The sequence below is a fragment of the Natator depressus genome, chromosome 9 (genome assembly GCF_965152275.1).
Source record: "Natator depressus isolate rNatDep1 chromosome 9, rNatDep2.hap1, whole genome shotgun sequence".
Taxonomy (NCBI): Eukaryota; Metazoa; Chordata; order Testudines; family Cheloniidae; genus Natator; species Natator depressus.
The window spans coordinates 54,638,617-54,661,018 of NC_134242.1; the positions used below are offsets into that span (position 1 = coordinate 54,638,617).

At 41.3% G+C, this 22,402-nt stretch overlaps 2 protein-coding genes across 11 annotated transcripts in view; one reads left to right on the forward strand and one right to left on the reverse strand.

The window, feature by feature from the left end:
* The window catches only part of SEPTIN2 (septin 2), a 55,106-nt gene extending 34,012 nt beyond the window's left edge, over window positions 1-21,094 (reverse strand). For 3 of the 10 annotated variants that reach the window (XR_012641029.1, XM_074964219.1, XM_074964215.1), the window contains exons 1-7: window positions 20,683-21,093; window positions 15,372-15,401; window positions 13,365-13,485; window positions 9,274-9,360; window positions 6,937-7,060; window positions 2,461-2,595; window positions 1,995-2,112 (exon numbers count right to left, since the gene is read on the reverse strand). Coding sequence is in view for 8 of the 10 variants with exons in the window: in XM_074964219.1 (XP_074820320.1) it covers window positions 1,995-2,112; window positions 2,461-2,595; window positions 6,937-7,060; window positions 9,274-9,360; window positions 13,365-13,485; window positions 15,372-15,380 (594 nt within the window). In the remaining 2 variants the exon portion in view is untranslated. Of the gene's footprint in view, window positions 1-1,994; window positions 2,113-2,460; window positions 2,596-6,936; window positions 7,061-9,273; window positions 9,361-13,364; window positions 13,486-15,371; window positions 15,402-20,682 lie in introns of all 10 variants that reach the window. The other 7 variants (XM_074964217.1, XM_074964221.1, XM_074964222.1 and 4 more) reach the window with 4 other exon arrangements.
* Window positions 20,980-22,402, forward strand: part of HDLBP (high density lipoprotein binding protein) — an 86,920-nt gene continuing 85,497 nt past the window's right edge. The window contains exon 1 of the mRNA XM_074964210.1: window positions 20,980-21,098. The gene's annotated coding sequence lies outside the window, so the exon portion shown is untranslated. The remainder of the gene's footprint in view (window positions 21,099-22,402) is intronic.

The following is a 22,402-nucleotide window of genomic DNA, read 5'->3' on the forward strand; positions in this document are numbered from 1 at the left end:
AGAGTATAAAAATATTGCTCGGGCATGTAGGAAAGATATCAGGAGGGCCAAATCGCACCTGGAGCTGCAGCTAGCAAGAGATGTCAAGAGTAACAAGAAGGGTTTCTTCAGGTATGTTGGCAACAAGAAGAAAGCCAAGGAAAGTGTGGGCCCCTTACTGAATGAGGGAGGCAACCTAGTGACAGAGGATGTGGAAAAAGCTAATGTACTCAATGCTTTTTTTGCCTCTGTTTTCACTAACAAGGTCAGCTCCCAGACTGCTGCGCTGGGCATCACAGAATGGGGAAGAGATGGCCAGCCCTCTGTGGAGATAGAGGTGGTTAGGGACTATTTAGAAAAGCTGGACGTGCACAAGTCCATGGGGCCGGACGAGTTACATCCGAGAGTGCTGAAGGAATTGGCGGCTGTGATTGCAGAGCCCTTGGCCATTATCTTTGAAAACTCGTGGCGAACGGGGGAAGTCCCGGATGACTGGAAAAAGGCTAATGTAGTGCCAATCTTTAAAAAAGGGAAGAAGGAGGATCCTGGGAACTACAGGCCAGTCAGCCTCACCTCAGTCCCTGGAAAAATCATGGAGCAGGTCCTCAAAGAATCAATCCTGAAGCACTTACATGAGAGGAAAGTGATCAGGAACAGTCAGCATGGATTCACCAAGGGAAGGTCATGCCTGACTAATCTAATCGCCTTTTATGATGAGATTACTGGTTCTGTGGATGAAGGGAAAGCAGTGGATGTATTGTTTCTTGACTTTAGCAAAGCTTTTGACACTGTCTCCCACAATATTCTTGTCAGCAAGTTAAGGAAGTATAGGCTAGATGAATGCACTATAAGGTGGGTAGAAAGCTGGCTAGATTGTCGGGCTCAACGGGTAGTGATAAATGGCTCCATGTCTAGTTGGCAGCCGGTGTCAAGTGGAGTGCCCCAGGGGTCGGTCCTGGGGCCGGTTTTGTTCAATATCTTCATAAATGATCTGGAGGATGGTGTGGATTGCACTCTCAGCAAATTTGCAGATGATACTAAACTGGGAGGAGTGGTAGATACGCTGGAGGGGAGGGATAGGATACAGAAGGACCTAGACAAATTGGAGGATTGGGCCAAAAGAAATCTGATGAGGTTCAATAAGGATAAGTGCAGGGTCCTGCACTTAGGATGGAAGAATCCAATGCACCGCTACAGACTAGGGACCGAATGGCTAGGCAGCAGTTCTGCGGAAAAGGACCTAGGGGTGACGGTGGACGAGAAGCTGGATATGAGTCAACAGTGTGCCCTTGTTGCCAAGAAGGCCAATGGCATTTTGGGATGTATAAGTAGGGGCATAGCGAGCAGATCGAGGGACGTGATCGTTCCCCTCTATTCGACACTGGTGAGGCCTCATCTGGAGTACTGTGTCCAGTTTTGGGCCCCACACTACAAGAAGGATGTGGATAAATTGGAGAGAGTCCAGCGAAGGGCAACAAAAATGATTAGGGGTCTAGAGCACATGACTTATGAGGAGAGGCTGAGGGAGCTGGGATTGTTTAGTCTGCAGAAGAGAAGAATGAGGGGGGATTTGATAGCTGCTTTCAACTACCTGAAAGGGGGTTCCAAAGAGGATGGCTCTAGACTGTTCTCAATGGTAGCAGATGACAGAACGAGGAGTAATGGTCTCAAGTTGCAATGGGGGAGGTTTAGATTGGATATTAGGAAAAACTTTTTCACTAAGAGGGTGGTGAAACACTGGAATGCGTTACCTAGGGAGGTGGTAGAATCTCCTTCCTTAGAGGTTTTTAAGGTCAGGCTTGACAAAGCCCTGGCTGGGATGATTTAACTGGGAATTGGTCCTGCTTCGAGCAGGGGGTTGGACTAGATGACCTTCTGGGGTCCCTTCCAACCCTGATATTCTATGATTCTATGAGAACAGCACTTTTCTTGGCTGAAGTCTCCCTGCTCACCTACACTAGGGTTATTAGTAGCCAACATTAATACACTTTAACGCAAACAAAATTAGAACTTACCCTTTTCTTCAGCCTTTCCCGTTCCTTCAGAGTAAGTGTATCAGCTTTTGCAATTACAGGTACAATATTCACTTTGTTGTGTATGGCCTTCATAAACTCAACATCCAAGGGTTTAAGACTAAAAATAATGTTGAAATTTAAAAAAAAGAGTGTCAGGTATTTAAATGCCTAATTTATTTTTACACTAAAATGAACATATACACAATCTTATAAAGATGAGATTTTTTCTAACAATTATTAAAAAAAGTTTCCATTTTCAACAATTCTAGATTGTCATCCTAAACGTCCCCTACTTCTCCCCAAAAGGGTAAATTCACCACCTCTAATAGTGATATGTAACGGTTTCTATATGATCTAACTGTCTTGTTTTTCAAAACTTAGTGAGCACAAACTCTTACAGAGTAAAAGTTGTCCAAAAATAAAATAAAATAAAATATAATATAAAATAAAGTGCATTGATACTTACCCATGACCAAATGGTGAAATGAAGTAGAAGCAACAGTGTACCCGGTTATCTACAATATGCCGCCTGTTCAAGCCACTCTCATCATGCAGATACCGCTCAAACTGCTCATCAGTATAAGAAATTATGGTCTTAAAACTGTAAGAAACATGTGGATTAATACAGCTATGCTGACCATTTAGATGCTCACACTCCATATTCTGAAGAGGGGTTTTGTAGTAATTTTTCAAAGAAAAAATAAACCACCAAGTTCTCTCTTAACCAACCAACCTAATATCTACCCCCCAATATCAAGCAAGTACTGGGTCTGTGAAAATAAGATAAGCTAACAAGATTGGAGACCACAATAGCATACACTCTTGGACATTAGGCAAGTCAAACTCCTGCGTTAATGATATATATATAGAAAATGCACAAGGGTAGTGAAAAAATCAGTACTAGAGGAATAAATATAGTGACTTTCTCCTTAGATTTCCTCTTGGGTTAATATTAAACAGATGTTCAAGATACTCTTGACTTAAACGTTCCAACTCAGTTTGGGGAAAAAAAAAGTAAGTCAGCTTTGGTGGTGTAGTATCAGGCCTGTTGAACTGCGATGCAACAGATCTGAGAAAATGCATCCAATTGCTTATCACATCTATGTCATAATGAATCAGTTTATTTGATCATAAATATCAGATTCTGTAAAACCGTGTGGTGGCTCTACAGTCTAAAATGTTGGCATACATAACTATAAACATAAGTACGTATGGAGAGTAATTACTAGTGCCCATGAAGGGACTTTGAGAAATTCCAGTTATATTTATGGACTGACATTTACTTAAATTTTTGTAAGAAATAAAGCTCAGCTTTAAGTCACTTATACAAGATTTAAGACTACATCTGTTCCACAACAGATCTGCACTAGCATTTATGCCTGCTTTTAACATGGATATGATATATGCTCAGAGGTAGGAAAGCAGTACTGCAGCTGCTATTATTGTCTGCCCCCTTGCATATACATTATATTGCCTGTCCAAATGGTCTCTGCTCTTGCAAGAGAACTGATACACCCAACCAAACTTCCTTCTAATTCCATATCTGAGGGGTGGACTAGCTACATCAGCCTTTGTCCACTTCATTCACTTATTAACATCAAGAAACAACACTTCTGCAAGTCTTACCTCTACATACAGTCCAGACAGTGTCTTATGGTCATCTCTCCACTGTAAGTCAAAGAACCCTAATCTACCTGAGACACACTCCAGAGTATGTATTGGCTGCAGTAAACCATATTTGAACCTTCTTGATTTCACCCATAAGATATTTGACCAGCAATAGGTCAGTTAAAGTTGTATGTAGAAATCTGACAATTTAATTTAAAAATATTTAAAACTCAAAAATAAATATTTATATTTCATGTTTATCTTTGCCTTTAATTGTATCTTAAAAATGTTTGCCAGGGAATTGCTTATCATTTCTCTCCAGTACCTTTTAGAGATGACTTTTTGTTTATTTTTGAAAGTCTGAATGTGAGGCGATTACAGTTAGCATATGAAACTTGGGAGGCATGAGGCTTGACCGAGGGCCTGTCTACACTTACTGGGGGATCCACGAGTGGTGGTCGATTTAGCGGGTCTAGTGAAGACCCACTAAATTGACCACAGATCGCTTTCCGGTCAACTTCTATACTCCACCGGATAGAGCAGAGTAGGGGGAGTAGACAGGACAGCGTCTCCCATCGATGTTGCATAGCGTGGAACCCACAGTAAGATCTAAGCTATGTTGATTTGAGTTATGTTATTCATGTAACTCAAATTGCATAGCTTAGATTGATTTTTCCCTTTAGTGTAGACAAGGCCTGAGTTAAGACAAATCAAGATGTGGGCTTTTTCTTTTGTATCTCCAGCACATCTGCAGACATGGTAGTTCATCTCTTTCTGTAAGAGAGAGGAATTTGAACATTTTGTACCAAAAAAAGATGGTATGAACCATTTTCTAATTAAATTCTGCTGAACTGCTTGCTGCTATCTATGATCCAAGTCCCACTTCCCATCTTAGTCATTTTCAGTTAGAAAGAGTACATAATGGGCTGCACTATAGCTCACTTAAAGCCTTGCAAATTCCCTGTTCACCTTAAAAAGCATGAAAACAAAATTGGAAATAGATGACAAAGCTCAGAACAGAGAATAAAAGGAATTTCACTCTATTTATGAAGGATTGTGTGGGGAAGGTCGATTAATTTCCTATATTTTGTTGCTGGGTTATTTGATCTAAAGTAAGTGACAGGTCTATTTATTAGTGCATCTTTAAGACTGTCATGGGCATGCAGAGATCATGGATGGGCACTCTTACTACAGTTTAATAAATCTGAATAAGTTAATTCCTTTAACAGGTCCTTGAAAGTCACCAGCAGTCACCCTAGTTACTCGCCAGCTTTTATTTTGTAATTAAGTTATTTAAGTTACTCTGTAAAACGCAGATTTTTCCTAAAGAAGCAAGGCAAGATTTTCTTCCAGTATTGTAGTTTTATAAAAACTTCAATATTCTTGCTAAAATCTCATCATGCATATTAATTTTATAAAGAGCTATAACCCCACATACAATAAAAAGTAGTGCTGATTTAATTCACTCCAATATACTGCATGCCCAGAACTTTAAAGGCAAGTATAACATCATGAGTCAAGTATCAGGGGGTAGCCGTGTTAGTCTGTATCCACAGAAAACAACAAGGAGTCTGGTGGCACCTTAAAGACTAACAGATTTATTTGGGCATAAGCTTTCATGGGTAAAAAAAAAAAAAAAAAAACACTTCTCCATGCACCTGAAGTGGTTTTTTACCCACAAACGCTTATGCCCAAATAAATCTGTTAGTCTTTAAGGTGCCACCGGACTCCTTGTTATCATGACTCAAGCAAATGCTAAGGTATCATACCTGGCAAGAGTTCATGATTATCAAGGACTGTGCAAAACACTGGGCACTACAAAAGAGTAATTTTATCAGAGTGCTAAAATACTCTTTATCCTGTTGGTCTGGAACATACACGATCAATTTGTAAAAATAAGGATTTTTAAAAACACACCCCCAAATGAGATCCCTTCAAAGCAATAAAGCAAGCCTATCTTTCTGAAGTCACGTTTCAGATTCAACACGTCAAATACATTAGTAAAAAGATACAATAACTGAATTATAAAAGTATTTATGTTACAACAAACTGCCTTTTATGTTTTAATATAGTACCTAAATGTGCCATTACTGGTACGTTAACTGCCACGTGGTTTAGATGGAACTACTATAGGGAAGGGGTGCATAACTGGTTGAAAAAAAAAAACACACTCAGTATCAATGACTCGTTGCCAGACTGGGAGGATGTATCTAGTGGGTACACTGCATGGGTTACCCCCAGTGAAAAGTTCTGGGCTGCGGTACTATTCAATATTTTCATTAATGACTTGGATAATGGAATGGAGAGCATGCTTATAAAATTTGTGGATGACACCAAGCTGGGAGGGGTACAAATCCTTTGGAGGACAGGATTAGAATTCTGAACAACCTTGACAAACTGGAGAGCTGGTCTGAAATCAACAAGTTGAAAGTCAATAAAGACAAATGCAAAGTACTACACTAAAAGGAAAAATCAAATACAAAACAACTGGCTAGATAATAGTTCTGTAGAAAATAACTTGGGGGTGAGAGTGGATCACAAATTGAATATAAGCCAACAAGGTGACACAGTTGCAAAAAAAAAAAAAAAAAAAAAAAGCTACTATTCCGGGGTGGGGGGGGGGGGGTTGTTAACAGGAGTGCAGTATGTCAGAAACAGGAGGTAATTGTCCTGTTCTACTCACACTGGTGAGGCCTCAGCTGGAGTACTGTGTTCTGTTCTGGGCACAACACTTTAAGGTAGATATGGACAAACTGAAGAGAGAGTAGAGGAGAGCAACAAAAACGACAAAAGGTTTAGAAAACCTAGGAGGAAAGGTTAAAAACCTGGCATGTTTAGCCTCGGGGGGGGGGGGGGGGAAATGAGGGGGGGCTGATAATCTTCAAATATATTAAGGGGAGTTATAAAAAGGACACTGATCAATTGCTGTCCATGTTCACTGAAGGTAGGACAAGTAGTAATGGGCTTAACCTGAAGCACGAGAGATTTAGTTTACATTTTAAGGAAAACTTTAACACAAAATATAGTTAAGTACTGGAATCGGTTACCAAGGGAAGATTGTGGAATCCCCAACAACGGAGGTTTTTAAGTTAGACACACACTTATCAGAGATAGTCTAGGTATACTTTGTCCTGCCCCAACACAGGGGAATGGGCTTGGATGACCTCCAAAGATCCCTTCCAACCCTACATTTCTGTGATTGTGCTATGCGCGCAATGTACCTGCACTTCAGCGATTTAGTCCTGAGAAAAGAGTATGAGAATGAACTTTAAAAAATCCAAAGGGAGACGTAAATCCTCTTTTCTATAGGTCAATAAACCCTTTACATACATACCAGTCCCGGCAATTGATGGCATCACCATAACCTGGTGTATCTACAACTGTCAAACGGAGCTTAACACCCCTTTCCTCGATTTCAACTGTTGAAGCTTCAATCTGCACAGTCCTTTCAATTTTTTCTATAAAACAGCAAACTTGATCTTAAAAATAAATCTCATAAATTTAGTTAATTCTAAGGCTAGATCAAGAATATCCAGCAAGTGGAACCATTTAAGAGGTTCTCTCTACTAATAACCTTATTCTTGGGGTCACATGACATCAGAAGCAGACAAAATTTTCCATAGAAGTGTTTTTTCAAGACATCTGAGGATGTGTACTGTTTCTTTAAATCTGTAGCAGAAAGCCAGGCAGGATGAGTTTAGATAGAATGAGAGACAGACAGTAGCTTTCGGAGTACTTTTATTTTTATAGGGAAGGTCCTTTTCCATTGTTGGAAGAAAATGACAGACATGCCACATGACATGCTGAGCTAATGAAAATGAGTCACTCAACAAGAAAGCAGTGGAACTGCAATGCAAAAAGAACCCCCCCCCCAAAAAAGATTCCCAGAAGAGGGAAACAAAAAATATCCATTAACAGCTTCAAATTCCTTTGGCAGAAATGTGGCAGGTGTGGGACAAATGAGAATACAGGACAGATAAATTCTGCACACTCAGTGGAAGCATGTGCAGAAAAAAATAAAGAAAATTAGCAGTGTGTCTATCAAGGCAAGAAGCCAAGTGATGCCTATACTTAGAATTTCTCTAAGGGAGGTTTCAGAGTGGTAGCCATGTTAGTCTGCATCAGCAAAAACGAGGAGTCCTTGTGGCGCCTTAGAGACTAACAAATTTATTTGGGCATACGCTTTCGAGGGCTAAAAATCACTTCATCAGATGCATGGAGTGGAAAATACAATAGGGAGGTATACATACACAGCATATGAAAAGATGGGAGTTGCCTTACCAAGTGTGTGGGAGCGTCAGTGCTAATGAGCCAATTCAATTAAAGTAGAAGTGGGCTATTCTCAACACTTGACAAGAAGGGGTAGAAATCACTTTTGTAGTGCTAAGGGAGGTATTGAGAATTTTCTGCATCTTCGTTCAGGTTGACTTTATTTTCAAAAAGACTTCTGTCCTCCCTTCTTTCTGTGCCATGAAGGCATTTTTTCCAAAGAGAACTAGGCAGACTCTTTGGTACTATTCATCATCATTCCTCACTTGACCACATGGGCTCATTAACAGATGCAAAGGGCTCATGTTTCCTGGGGTGAAGTGTACTGCCTCCCTAGCACGCATAAAGTAGATAATAAGCAAGTAGGGCTCTCCAGCCAATGCAGTTTGAATACTGTTTGCAGTATTCCAGTCACAAATGCCTATCACAGCTACACTAGCACAAATATGCAACCATATTTGGAAGAGACGACTAAGGGTGAATATGATTGAGGTCTATAAAATCATGATTGGCGTGGAGAAAGTGTTATTTACTCCTTCTCATAACACGAGAGCTAAGGGTCACCAAACAAAAATAGGCAGCAGGTTTAAAACAAACAAAAGGAAGTATTTCTTCACATAATGCAGTCAACCTGTGGAACTCTGCCAGAGGATATTGCGAAGGCCAAGACCAGGGGTGGCCAACCTGTGGCTCCGGAGCGGCTCTTCAGAAGTTAATATATGGCTCTTTGTATAGGCACTGACTCTGCGGCTGGAACTACAGGTGCCAACTTTCCAATGTGACAGGGCGGGCTCTCACTGCTCAACCCCTGGCTCTGCCATAGGCCCTGCCCCCACTCCACCCCTTCCTGGGCCCTCCCCTGAGCCTGTCGTGCCCTCACTCCTCCCCCAGAGCCTCCTGCACACCACGAAACAGCTGACTGGGAGGTGCGATGAGGGAGGGGGAGGCGCTGATCGGCAGGGTGGTCAGTGCATGGTAGACGCTGGGAGCAGGGTGGGGAACTGAAGGGGGGCTGCTGACATATTACTGTGGCTCTCTGGCAATGTACATTGGTAAATTCTGGCTCCTTCTCAGGCTCAGGTTGGCCACTCTTGGCCAAGACTACAACAGGGTTCAAAAAAGAACTAGATAAATTCATGGAGGATAGGTCCGTCAATGGCTATAAGCCAGGATGGGCAGGATGGTGTCCCTAGCCTCTGTTTGCCAGAAGCTGGGAATGCGTGATAGGGAATGGATCACTTGATGATTACCTGTTCCGTTCATTCCCTCTGGGGCACCAGTCATTGGCCTCTGTCGGAAGACAGGATACTGGGCTAGATGGACCTTTGGTCTGACCCAGTATGGCCATTCTTATGTTATGTTCATTCACACTGAAGAGACATTAGGAAATAAAAATGTTTACCGGCTGCTCCTGGGATTATCCTTTCTGGGTAGAGATCTGTCAAGAACAGGCTGTTTATTAGAGTAGATTTTCCCAATCCAGATTCACCTATGATTCATTTTGAAAATATGCTGATCATAAATACGTTCTACATAATTAACCTTTCAGAAATGATATATAACATCTGATTATAGATATTTTTCTTAAGTTAAATGTAACCAAGTCTTTCAAATTGTGGATTAAACTGACATGGAGTGGTAATGACATAGTCAGGCCGCTATTATGCGCTTAAAGCAGGAGTTCATTTTATATATTCCAAATTTTTAGCACATAAGCTGTAAGTAATGCTTGATATTTGAAGATTTACATGTAAATCTGTTAGAGCTCTAATTTTTAATTGACCTTAAATTCACAGTCTGAGTCTTATGATTTTTCAGTCTCCTGTAGCTTTTAAACTAAAAGTTGTAGTGAAATTTTTGCATATAGTAAGAGTTTGAAGTACATCTGGGATTATTTAATAACTGTCACTGACTGAAAAAAAAAGTTACTGGTATACTTCTCAATCAAATCTTTGTGCCGCGGTTAGCCAATGGAAAACAATTATATCTGCTACTTATATTGTCTGATATGGTATGCAGAAGTCTTTTCAAACTGTTACAAAGTGGTGTACAAAACTACCTTTTGGCATATGCACCAAATAATGTTTCCTGTAATTGAAGGCTAACACGTGTGATTAATACGTTTGCTAGTTCAGGGCATTTATGTTGCATCGGACAAAAAAGGATCTTCAACAACGGAATGGCTACATAGTTGAAAACCAGGATCTTTGACACTTTAGCCATTTGCTTTGATGAAGACCATGACCTCTGTCAAACTGCTCAGCTTCTGATGTAGCCAAACTGTTTCAAAGGGGGAGGTGGTGGTGGGGAGGATCTTTGACAATGTATCCAACTGATTTGTCAAAGATCCTGTTCTTCATTAAACTGATCAACAGAACTGAACAAAAAAATAAAATAAAAATGAAAAAAAAAAGAGAGAAAGATGGGCCAGTCAATCCCCCTGGGCTATATGACCAATGACACTGATCAAACACAAATGTGATGACTGAATATGAAGACCAAAATGAAAATTAAAAACTATAACAAAATGAAAAACCCAACCAGCTAAATAGTTGGTCATATGTTTTAGAAAAATGGCCATTTTTCAAACTGAAAAATTACAACCAGTTCCTACAATCAGCTGATTCAGGAATGGAGCTTGCTGGCTGAACAGTTTCATGCAACAAGAAAGCCATGATTTTTATTGATGGAGTTTACTACTGCTTGAAACTGGGCTAAGCTCCACACCAAAACAAACCACAGTTTTCCTTATCTACTTTAAAAGTTTGAATAAGTGCAGCTACACTGGCAACTGACCACCGATTAATGAATTTGGGGCTAATCCCAAGCCTAGACAAGGCAGTAGTTTAGTGCTGGAAACCTTAAATTGGTCAATTAACACAAGCTTTCTTTTGGTTTAACATGGCCAAGCAGCCAGAATAATATAAATGTCAGCTTGCATTTTCATGAATCAGCCAATTTGTCTACACTTGGATAATTTGGACAATCAATAATGGAAGCTGTCATTGAAATAGGGAGAATTATGGTCAGAACCATATCAGCATACACAGCTTTTAAGAAAATTTATCCCATCCCAGTTTCCTGGGAATGAAGACATTTGACTTTAAAGAATAAGACTATAGGTCAAAATAATAAAGACATTAAATATGATTCACAACAGAAGAAAAAGTTAAACCACTCTTTGTTTACCTATACATATCTGAACAGAAGACAGACACATTCAGGCCAAATTGCTGAAATAATCAGAATTTTGAGTAATTTATTTTTAACTCACATCTACTGCCCCTCTAGGTTAGCAAAGTATCATCCAAACTCTCCTAATACAATGCATTTCAATGAAGTTCTGTTGTTTTCCCTAATTTTTCTCCTCAAATCTCTTTATTTATACCTTAAAACTATTGGCAGATAGGTAACATACAGTAAACACTGCTATCCCACACAGAAACTTTCAAATAAGTGTTTTCTCCTTTACTAATGTTGTCTCGTTTCCATACATGAATTTGTTTTTGAATGGAGCAGACACTAGGTTGTTTTGTTTAATAATTTATACATGGCTCTATGCCAAAGCCACTTTACATAGTTGTATTTTCAGCTGATGTCACAGAGTGCTGGGAATTAAATTTAGCTGCAGCAGAGAATTGTTTAAATGTTTTGGATTACAGAATAGTAGACTTCAAAAAGGTTAAAAATAAATAATTTGAGAATTGGGGGTTTCTTAGCAGATAAAGTTTTAGAAAGTAAACTGACATTTTATATAAAAGCTGTTTAAATGTATCCTGTAAAGATTTTATCCAAAACAAAGCCAGCAGAGCTGATGAAAACCCGAACTATCAAGGAAGAGACATTCAATAGACAGTATAACTGATTTAAAATTTTTTTGAATTCTCACTCTAGGTAATGCAAGCAGGCTCTCATGAATTATTCTAATAAAATGTGAAAAGCAAAGCTTTCCTAGCATTCAACTGTAAGCTACAAAAACAGGACAGAAGTAATGCTGTGGCTGCTCTGCTGGCAGAAAACAAGGAAATAATTATGGGTTTGAGAAGGTCTTTTATAAGTCTTGGGCTCTAGAATGATTACAACTCAGGTGGTACATAAACAACCACTAACGGTTCTACCACCAAATAGTTCCATGACTCACAAGCCAACTCCTGCAGTGGGGTACATCTGACAGAAGCAAATAATGAAAGGGAGTTTTTATTACTAGTAACGATGTGTGAAAGATATAACACAGCTTTGTTTTCAGATCTGGGATTGGGCTGCTGGGTTGGGTTGTTTTTTTTTTGTTTTTGTTTTTAAACACCACAATTTTACCGGTAGTCTGGAATAGATGGATAGGATCCTGAAATGCCACTTTTCAGTAAAAACATATTTTAAGGTTGAGAACTAGTATGCTCAAAATCCAGAAATTCAAAAGTTATGGTTTCCACAGTAACAGGGATACGTAAGTGTAATGTGAGTTAACCTTGCATAATGACAGGTTTCAGAGTAGCAGCCGTGTTAGTTTGTATCCGCAAAAAGAAAAGTAATACTTGTGGCACCTTAGAGACTAACAAATTTATTTGAGCAAGCTTATGCTCAAGTACTCCTTTTCTTTTTGAGTTAACCTTGACTTGGGAGCCTGGTGGGGAGTAAAGAGAGTCTGAGGACTGCTGAATTGCAGAGCCAAATGAGGTGGTCAGTTTGGTATGAAAGGGTTTCTTTTGACCTCTTCTGCTATTCCTTATGTAACTCTAAAGTGATCTATCTCAATTTAATGGCCTGTCAAGTTCCCATTTAAATGTACATTAAAAAAAAAAAAAGAATTGTACAGTTAATCATTTTATGCCTACAGACATTTTTTCCAAGTGAAATTGTATCAGCTCCCATACGCTGCTGGGCACGCATAATACAATTACGATTACAACAAATAATGGAAAACTAAATGTGCAAGGATGGAACATTTAAAACTTGAAAATTGCTACACCAATTTTCTTCATGCTTAGTCACTACTACTCACTGACTGGCCACATGCTGAGTTTCAAAGTTCATCCATTTTTGCATTATCTGAGCACAATAAATGGTTCAAATAGGGATATGTGGGGGGGGGGGGGGGAATTTCCCAACTCAAAACAGCAAAATAAGACTTTTCCTCAAACTTTTTTTTTAAACCCACTTAAGCACAGAAAGTTTAAGTCCCAAAGGACAAAACAGAAGGAAGTAATGAGTCCAAAAGGTGTGAGAAGACCTTCTTAATCTTACCTACAGAATTAGCTACCACACACAATGTTTGGATGTATTACTACTTATGTGGAACAGCTAGCTCATTAACACATTAAAGATGATAATTAAACTCAAGTATACTTCAAACTATACAACTATACAGGACAGAACCACTGGATACTATATAAAGTATATGAAGACTTCCTTCACACGAGAAGTTACATTGCATTCAGTCTAATCCCCAGTTTTCTAAATTCTAATTAGAAGAGTCTATTAAAAATATTCTCTTACCAACCACCATGAGAGTGAACTCAAAGCCCTTTTTCACAGACTTCCGATGAACCTGGTTGGGAAGGTTTGCAAATCCAACATAGCCAGGAGTTTCTGGATTGGTAAATTGGGCAGGCGGTTGCTAAATAAAATAATCAGAAGATTATATATGCTATAGGTTGAAATAACGGAGGACAGTTCTGAAGCTTGTAATTACAAATTAGAGGCAGAGCTGGAAAATATTTGAAGTCTTCAGTCTTTGTTGCTCACACCGTTCTCTACAGAAGAGGCACTCAAGTTTGAGTCACCTTGAGTTAAAACAAAGGGAGCTGGCAGGAGTGTTCTCTGTAAAAGGCCCTCACCTTTGGAACTTACACCCCAACCTTTGGTCTGAAAGAACCCAAACCTGTTGGTGTGTATCACACATTGCAAGGCCTACTTTTTCCACTCAGGCTTTAGGGAATGGAAGGGATTCATGATTTGGTTTTGGTTGTGACTTCACTGCTGATTTTATTTGCATTGTTTTTCTAAATAACTGTCAAAAGGTGCCTGAAGTAAAATATAGGAATCCTTTTTTGTATATTATATTGTTATAAGTGTAGATACATAAATGACTGGCTGCACATGCACAATGTAAACCTAAAAAACATTTACATATCAAAGTTTTCACTGACAAATTAGATAGCAACAGCTTTATTATATCTGTTTCATTTCCAGATTAAAATAAATGGCATGTTTTTCCTCCAAGAGTTTAAATGAAACTGAAAATTCACGGGATGTGTTTCTCTCCCTAATACTACTACATGTTGTGCAGAAACCCACTACAGCTATGTTCACGCTACCATAATGGTTAAACAATTTTGAAGACAATTTTACAACACAGAATAGATTAACTGTGCTAAGTGAAAGTTTTCACAACTAGTGTAGTCTATTCCAACTATCCTTCCAGGAATTATAGTAAATTATATTCAATATTACCCTCAGCAGACTATGGTTGTGTAATAATCATGCTAACTACTTTTAAAAATGTGTGGTGTTTAACGCCATTTTAAAAGTGGTTGTGTGGATGGGACTTACGCACATGCTAAATCAAATTGCAACTCTACATTTCTAGTCAGTTCTGACACATACAAATAAAAAAAATTAAAAACTACCTGTTATCTGATGATAATCTATTTGAGGTAATATATTAGAAATCTTATAATAAAGAAAGAGGATTGACTTAATACAGGTGTCCCTTCTAGCCCAAAGTAATCTGTGATCAGTTCATTAAAATCAGAAGGAAAACTAGAGGGTGCTCTGGAAAGGACTCAACTTTCATTTTCAATTTACAACGTATAAACACATCCAACATTAAAGAATAGCAGAAAAAGTTTTCAGACATATTGGTTACTCTCCCCAAACATACTACTCAAACACTTTACACAATTTATGTCAGTGACAATAGGTTAACATGGGCCATTCTGATTTCTACTTTTGACACAAAATGGGTGGAACAAGAAATCTGAATTTTATATGGTGATTGTTACATTTATATGCTCTTTTGGTTTAAAAACTCTATTGTTGCTTTTATAATCTTGCTTAAAGGATCTGTCCATCCCCCAGCTGGCTTTTGGGGCAAAACTGGTGCTCATCCTTTTCCTGAATGTTTGTTGCTGACTGCAAAACTGGGTACACAGTGGCAGAAGAGAAGTTCAAATACAAAATAGTACAGTTGGGGTAAAGGGTTTGCTCAAGTGAGGGACATTACTTCAGTGGAAAAAAGCTACATGGTTTCCCTTTATAACCTCAATAGGGAAACAACTTTCATAAACAGCGTTTTGCATAATTTCATCTGTTACCAAACGGTTCAAAGTTTATTTTCATTCATCTCTAAATTTGAAATATTCCATACACTTGACTGTGGACCCCACACTCTAAAAACTTTATATTCATTGCACATGAAGGAACGGTTGCACTGTCTAAAAACCTTAATAAAAAACTATGCTTTTATGTTGTAATTAATGAAGATACAAATGCTGTTCTTACCTTGGCCATCCTTATGGAAGGTCAGCCACTCTGTGAACAAAATGTTTTTTAGTTTGTTACAAACAGGATAATATGAAGACCAAACACCTACTAAAACCACTACTGTGCAATCAAATTTCAATGGTCTCTTGATAGTGAGCAAGACAGAGACCATTCTAAACTACTTGCATGTATTACCCAGCTTCTGGACCACCTCAAATGATTTCCTGTCAAATACCATTTTTATCTTTACCTTTGTTATGAAAATCTCACTCCATATTCAAAGACCAACACTGAATGCCTAACTCCAATTCTATTTAATTCATTGGAATCAAAGTTAAGCCAACACTGCGTGCTTCAGAAAATTCCACTCAAACTATATGAGAAGAAAAAAAAATCTTTTGCATCTGGAAAAGTTATAAAGCCTACACCTTTTACAAAAACTAACTGAAATAAAACCTAAAGAAGAGCTTTGTGTAGCTCAAAAGCTTGCATCGTATACCAACAGAAGTTGGACTAGTAAAAGATACGACCTCACCTACCTTGTTTCTCTAAAAGAAACTATTAATACAAATACATGCCCAAATTAGAGTTTACAGGAAATTGCCTTTTCAGAATTCAGACAAAATGCATACAGCTTTCTCTCCTCCCCCACACTTTTAAGTGTCCTGTAAATAATCATTAAAGGAAGAGGTTCAACAACTCTTTGGTGGAGAGGGACAGCTTAGTGGTTTGAGCATTAGCCTGCTAAACCCAGGGTTGTGAGTTCAATCCTTGAGGAGGCCATTTAGGGATCTGGGGCAAAAATTGGGGATTGGCCCTGCTTTGAGCAGGGGGTTGGACTAGATGACCTCCTGAGGTCCCTTCCAACCCTGATATTCTATGAACTTTGAAATGTGATAGGGTAAGCAAAATTAGAAAAATCGTCATCTCCTCTCTAATCACAATGTCTACAACAAGAAAAGGAGTACTTGTGGCACCTTAGAGACTAACAAATTTATTTGAGCATAAGCTTTCATGAGTTACAGCTCACTTCATCGCATCCGATGAAGTGAGCTATATGCGATGAAGTGAGCTGTAGCTCACAAAAGCTTATGCTCAAATAAATTTATTAGTCTCTAAGGTGCCACAAGTACTCCTTTTCTTTTTGTGAATACAGACTAACACGGCTGCTACTCTGAAAAATGTCTACAACCTAATTCTACCATTCAAAATGCTGCTAAAATCTTTTTGCCTCATAGCTCTGCCAGCTCCTCCCCCCAGTTTCTCCTTTAGCTCCCCCTTCATCTACCACATCAAAAACTAACTTCTTGTCCTTACTCACAAAAAGTCTCCATAATTTATAGCCCCACTCTACCAGGCTGACTCCCACCTTCACTATCACTGATGCCAACTTTGATCACCCAATTTTCTGCTTGTTCTCCAAGCACTTGCATTCCTTCCCCCATGCCACTCCTTAAGGGGGGGGGGGGGGGAGAAAGGCTTCCAATTAAAAACCATAAACCACCACCTAATCCTCCTTCAAGTCCCCCAAAACTCATCTCTTCCATAATATATATCTTAAACTGAAACCTGACAATGGCTAGACAGGTAGAGAACTGTGATGATTGCTACTGACTGCCTACAATATGTCATCTTAACCAAGATATAAAACCGGAGGCCTTGACCCTTTGTGGTTACTAAATGTTCAATAGTAATTTTCACAAGAACAAGCGGTGTTTACCAGAATAGACTATTTGCTAGGGAGTTCAGTTATTACCAGGGATTTCAGGAAGCAGATGTATCCAAATTTGCTATCTGCATAGCAAGAAGAGTGCAAATTTACCTGCCACAGTTAACTGTGCCTTCAGGACTGAATTACTGTTACACATTGTGTGTGTGCGCGCATGTGTGAAGGAAATAGCCTGAGTGGCTTCAGTGTATGTCTACACCACACACCTTATAACAGCGCGGATGTGCTGCTACAGCTGTGCCTTGTAAGGCACACAACGTAGTCGCTCTTTGTCGATGGGAGAGAGCTCTCCTGACGATAAAATAAAACACCAATGTGGGACGGTATCTTAGTCAACGGGAGTGTGGCTCCCACGGATGAAGCACTGTCCACATCATGGGCATGGAAATCGTAGGCTGTGGGAAGCTGTGCCTCCCCAAACAGCCTAGCATGGCCCCACCCACACCCTGCCTCCAGGCCAGGCCCCCTCCTGCAGTTCCCCCCAGCCCTTTGCCCTGGCTGCTGCCATTGCGGTGGCACACTAGGGCTGGGGGCTGCTGTCGCTGCGCCGCCTGGCGCTACAGTGGAGGTGCAGACGAGTAGGGTGGGGGCGGAGCTTCGGGCACAAGCAGAGGAGCCGAGGTCTAGGCTTCCACAATGGCCGGGTCACCAGCCGCCTATCATGCACACCAGAACTGTGTCGTTAAAACTTTTGTCATTCAGGAGGGATGGGGGGTTTCCACACCTCTGAGCAACAGAAGTTTTAACAATGAAAGTACAGGGTAGACAAAGCCTAAGAAACAAAAGCTAGTGCAATATATGACATTGTGTTTATTAGGTGGAGTTCCATGCTATAATTATGCAACATCAGTGCTCCGTGATCTATGGACAATGATCAACGATCAGTTTCCAAGTGGAATTCAAGGAGCTGGTTTAAACCGATAAAGTCCTAAATTGTTTGATATTATAGTCAAGAGATTTCGACTCCTTAAGCTACACTGCTGTGGCTAGGATCAGAGGCAGTTCTCAGCTGACAAACTCTCAGAAAGAGAAAGGGAGTTACTAGCAGGGTGTTCTCAACTTTAGAAAATCTTCTCCCTGTTGGTCCAAGGACCATATGGTTTTCCAGGCACAGTGCAAGGCCCATCTTTCCACCCACGAAGTGGGGGGGCGCGCAGGCTGTGGGTTGGAGGAATTTTATTATGGCTGCTTGGTGGAAAGGGGTATTTACATTTGCTGATACATATCTGTATATTTATTGCTAAAGATAAGAGTCCTGGAGATATTCATTGTGAAATTGAGATTACAAACAGGTGCTTATTTTATAAATCTAAACAAAAAACGTGGAGAGTTACCATTATATCAAACTGCACAAAAGGTAAATTAAAAGACCTCTACCTAGTAGTAACTTTCTCTTTAAATTCTGTGCAAGTAGGTCCAAGGGTACTGAATTACTTAAGACAATGAATTACCTTCCATATGGATCTTCAAGAACTTCAAATATTAACTGATCAAATCTCAACATCCTTGAGTTAAGTTTCATTATCTCCATTGTACAGAGAAGGAAACTGAGGCAGAAAGAGGACTGTGTCATTCGCTCAGGATCACACTGCAAGTCCATGTCAGGGGTGGGATTTAAAACAAAAGCACCTTGAATTTTCTGTTATAGTTATAGGATCACACTATTTTGTATTGGATATGCTGTACTGTCCGGTCCAATCTAGGCTTCTCTGGCATAACCATTTATTCATTTAGGGTTCCTGTTGGCCACAGGTTCTCAACCAGGGGTAAGCATACCCCTGGGGGTACGCAAGGGTCTTCCAAGGAGTATATCAACTCACCTAGATGTTTGCTTAGTTTTACAACAGGCTACATAAAAAGCACTAGTGAAGTTAGTACAAACTAAAATTTCCTAGAATGACTTGTTTATACTGCTATATATACACTATACACTGAAATACAAGTACAATATTTATATTCCAATTTTTTTTTTTATAATTGTATGGTAAATATTAGAAAGAAAGCAATTTTTCAGTAATAGTGTGCTGGGACACTTTTGTATTTTTATGTCTGATTTCTTCTGAAAGGGGTACAGTAGTCTGGAAAGCCACTGCTGTAGGCAACCAACATAGAAAGCTTTCACAACAGGGAATACTTCATGGAAGATGTTTTAATACTGTGATTAAGTTCTCTCATGCAGGCAGCAATACAATTCATAAGCCGTTTCCAATTTGAGAGCATCCTAGATCTTCCCTTACAGCTGTTCTAAAACCGTATGGAAGACATTATACATGTGTCTTGCATGATCAAAGAGGAGGTTTGAGCAGACTTTGAACTAGGTTAACAATAGATTGCTATTGCTTAGATCACATCTAAGCCACTGTTAGATCTCATTTCAAATGCAGATGAAGATAAGTAACTTGCTTCTCTGACACTTTAGATGCTGTCTGTAAAAACTTCACACGTGGCATAGAAAGCTCTAACCTTACAGTTGCTCCATCTTCTTCTACTTGGTGTAATGAGCATTTAGGCTGCAAGGCTCTTTGCTACCTCTTTAACCCTGCTCTCTGGTCAGCTCTAATTTCCACCCCTATAGTCATCAGTCTCCAGCTGTAGCTCCCTAGCTTCTTTCCTTTGCTCCATCCCTGGCACTAAGTCCTAGTCCCACCTGGTTCACAACCCTCACTTCCACAGCCGAGTAAATTCCACCCCTAACAGCCTGTGAACCTGCCCTGCGTTGCCACTGGACCTGAACTTTCCTCTACAGCTAGAGTTTCACCAGGTTCTACTTTAGTTCTACAGTACAAGAAGAACTAAAGTAATTTACATTTTAAAGGCTAAGCAGTTAATGCTTACATTTAATTGTTAACACGTAAACTTGTGTGTGTGAAGCTGTACACTGTAACTTTGCTGACAATGATCCATTCAAACAGTGAAAATTCACAGTGGCGTAATTAAAACACATTCTGTTTCCGAACTACCTTTTGCAGGAGTGAGTTTAGGTAGCTACAGCTACGGCTAGAAAGCCACAAGGCTTCTCCAAAGCTGCGGGGGGGGGGGGGGGAGGGAGTGTGTGTTAAGTGCATAGTATTTGAAAACCACGTTAGCCTTCAATTTTGAAACACTAGGAGAAAAAAACCCCACCTCCCCCAACCGTACAGCCATCTCTCCTCCCGCTTGCCCACCGGGGAGGGCGGTATCAAGCAAAGGCGAAGTCGGCCTGCCGGCTACCTTCTGACCGCAGAAGGGACGAGGGAGCCCACCGGCGATCCCCGGCACTACATCTCTGAAGCCCTGAGAGACATCGGGCCGGGGCTACCAGACAGCTAGAAAGTGCGGCGCCCGGGGATTCTCGCCCCCCCCCCCAGCATCGCCAGGCAGCGGCCCGAAAACAGGACGCGGAACCAGCACCACGGGACATTGTGGAGCCTAACCCCGCGGAAGCTGCGAGCCGCGAATGGGGGGGGGGGGGGGAGAAGGAGGGGGCGAGGAAACTCGCCCGTCTGGCTCCGGAGCCCAAGCTCCGGAGCCCAGACTCCTCGCCCTGGACCGTCCGCCCCTGAGCGGCCCTAGAGCCCCCCTTCCCCCTGGGGAGCCGGGAGCCGCCGCCGCGCCCCTCACCTGGCAGCCTGGGCTGTACAGAGCGATCGCGGAACCAAGCTCTTCCAACCGTCCCTCAGGCTCGCGCACTCGCTACGAGTCTCCCTCTATTCAGGCTCTCTAACTACAGTCGCGCGCGCCTCCGCAGACCCCGCCCTAAAATCGGAGCCGGGGACTCACAGCAAAGGGACGCACGCACGAGCGGCAGACTTAGAATAAATGCGCGCCTGCGCGCCTCAAGAGCCCTAACAGCGCATGAGCTTAACTGACTGTGCGGACGCAGGCGCCGTTCCTGTGGCGATTTGACAGGACAAGGGTGTGTGGGGGAGGGGCCACCCTTATGCTGGCAGGTCACGCACATCTCTCTCCTTTACCAAGATGGCGGCCGGCCCCTCGGCCTCGTACCCAGCATAGGCTTCGCCGTAGGCCTATTAGAGGTAATTCCGATCTTCGCTCACACTCGGTATAGCAGCGCGATAAAATGGGGGGTCAGGGACGCATCAGGTAAGAGGGGCTGGACAGCTGAACCCGATCTCCCACCCTGGGGGGCTGGGAGGACTCTGTTGCCTCCAACAAGCTGACGGCAGCAGAGAGACGGGCTTAGAGCCCGCAATATCTAGCCAGCACTCATCTTCGCTCGATGGTTTGTTCCTTTTCTATTGGTGCTGGTGGGCCACGTGCTAGTGGTACTCCCCCTCATCCCCCGTTACCATAGAGCGCGGCGGAGGGAGAGGTAGCCGCCTTCCGGTGGGGGCTATGGGAGGGGCCACGTCCTCTGCACAAGAGAGGGCCGTATGCAGCCACTGTCCGGTCTATCCCTACCCCTCCCAGTTGTGGGTGCAGAGTGGTTGCTGTCTCATTCCTGCCCCCCACTTTTAACTGGGTGGTTGCTTCACCCTCCCCCCCGTAGATCAGTGGCAGGGGGTCGGATGCAATGTTGCCAACCTCAAGTATTTAAAATACATGAGTGTGCCCTGCTTCCCCCACACTGCCAAATTAATGAGATTGTAAATGCATATGGGGTGATTTTTATTTGCCATCTGGTTTGTGCAGCATTGGAGGCAGATTTTTATGCTGTTCTACAAAAACCATGAGCTAAAACAAAATTTTAAAAAGTGGATATTCTGATGCATTCCCATACTCTAGGGCTTAAGGCTATATCTATAGAGGGAGATTAGGCACTAATTGGGGTGAGGAGACAGTGTTCCCTCATTTAACTTGGTGGCTCTGCTCCCAGCTCCATTGGGCCTGCCTTTGCATTCCCTTGGAAAATTATTGCACTGGGGCTTGGAGTTTAACTTCTCCTGTCCCCTGCAGCAAAGGCAGCCTTAGAGATTCTCTAAATTCTCTACTCCCTAGCACCTAGCTGCAGCATAAGCTTCCCCCATGATGTCCTGCCCCTGTCCCTCTCCCTCTCTAGCCTTGAGGGAATCAGACCTGGAAAGGGTAGTTCAATCTCCTTTCCGCTGAAACAGGAAACAAAGAAACTTGTGCTAGTGGCTTTAGTCATGTCAACACCTGTCCCTTTGGAACAGGGGCAAAACCCTCCAACACAGTGCATTTATTATTTAGTGCTTGGGTATGTGTCCACAACTATGCATAGCACTGTAGCCAGAGGTAAAAGACACATTCTAAGCCCCCAGAGGTTTATACTATGAGCGACTCAACATGCTTGATTGATGCTGTACATGTTAGGGGTTGCTTCTTGTGGGTTTTATTACTTGTGTTTTAGTAAGTTGGA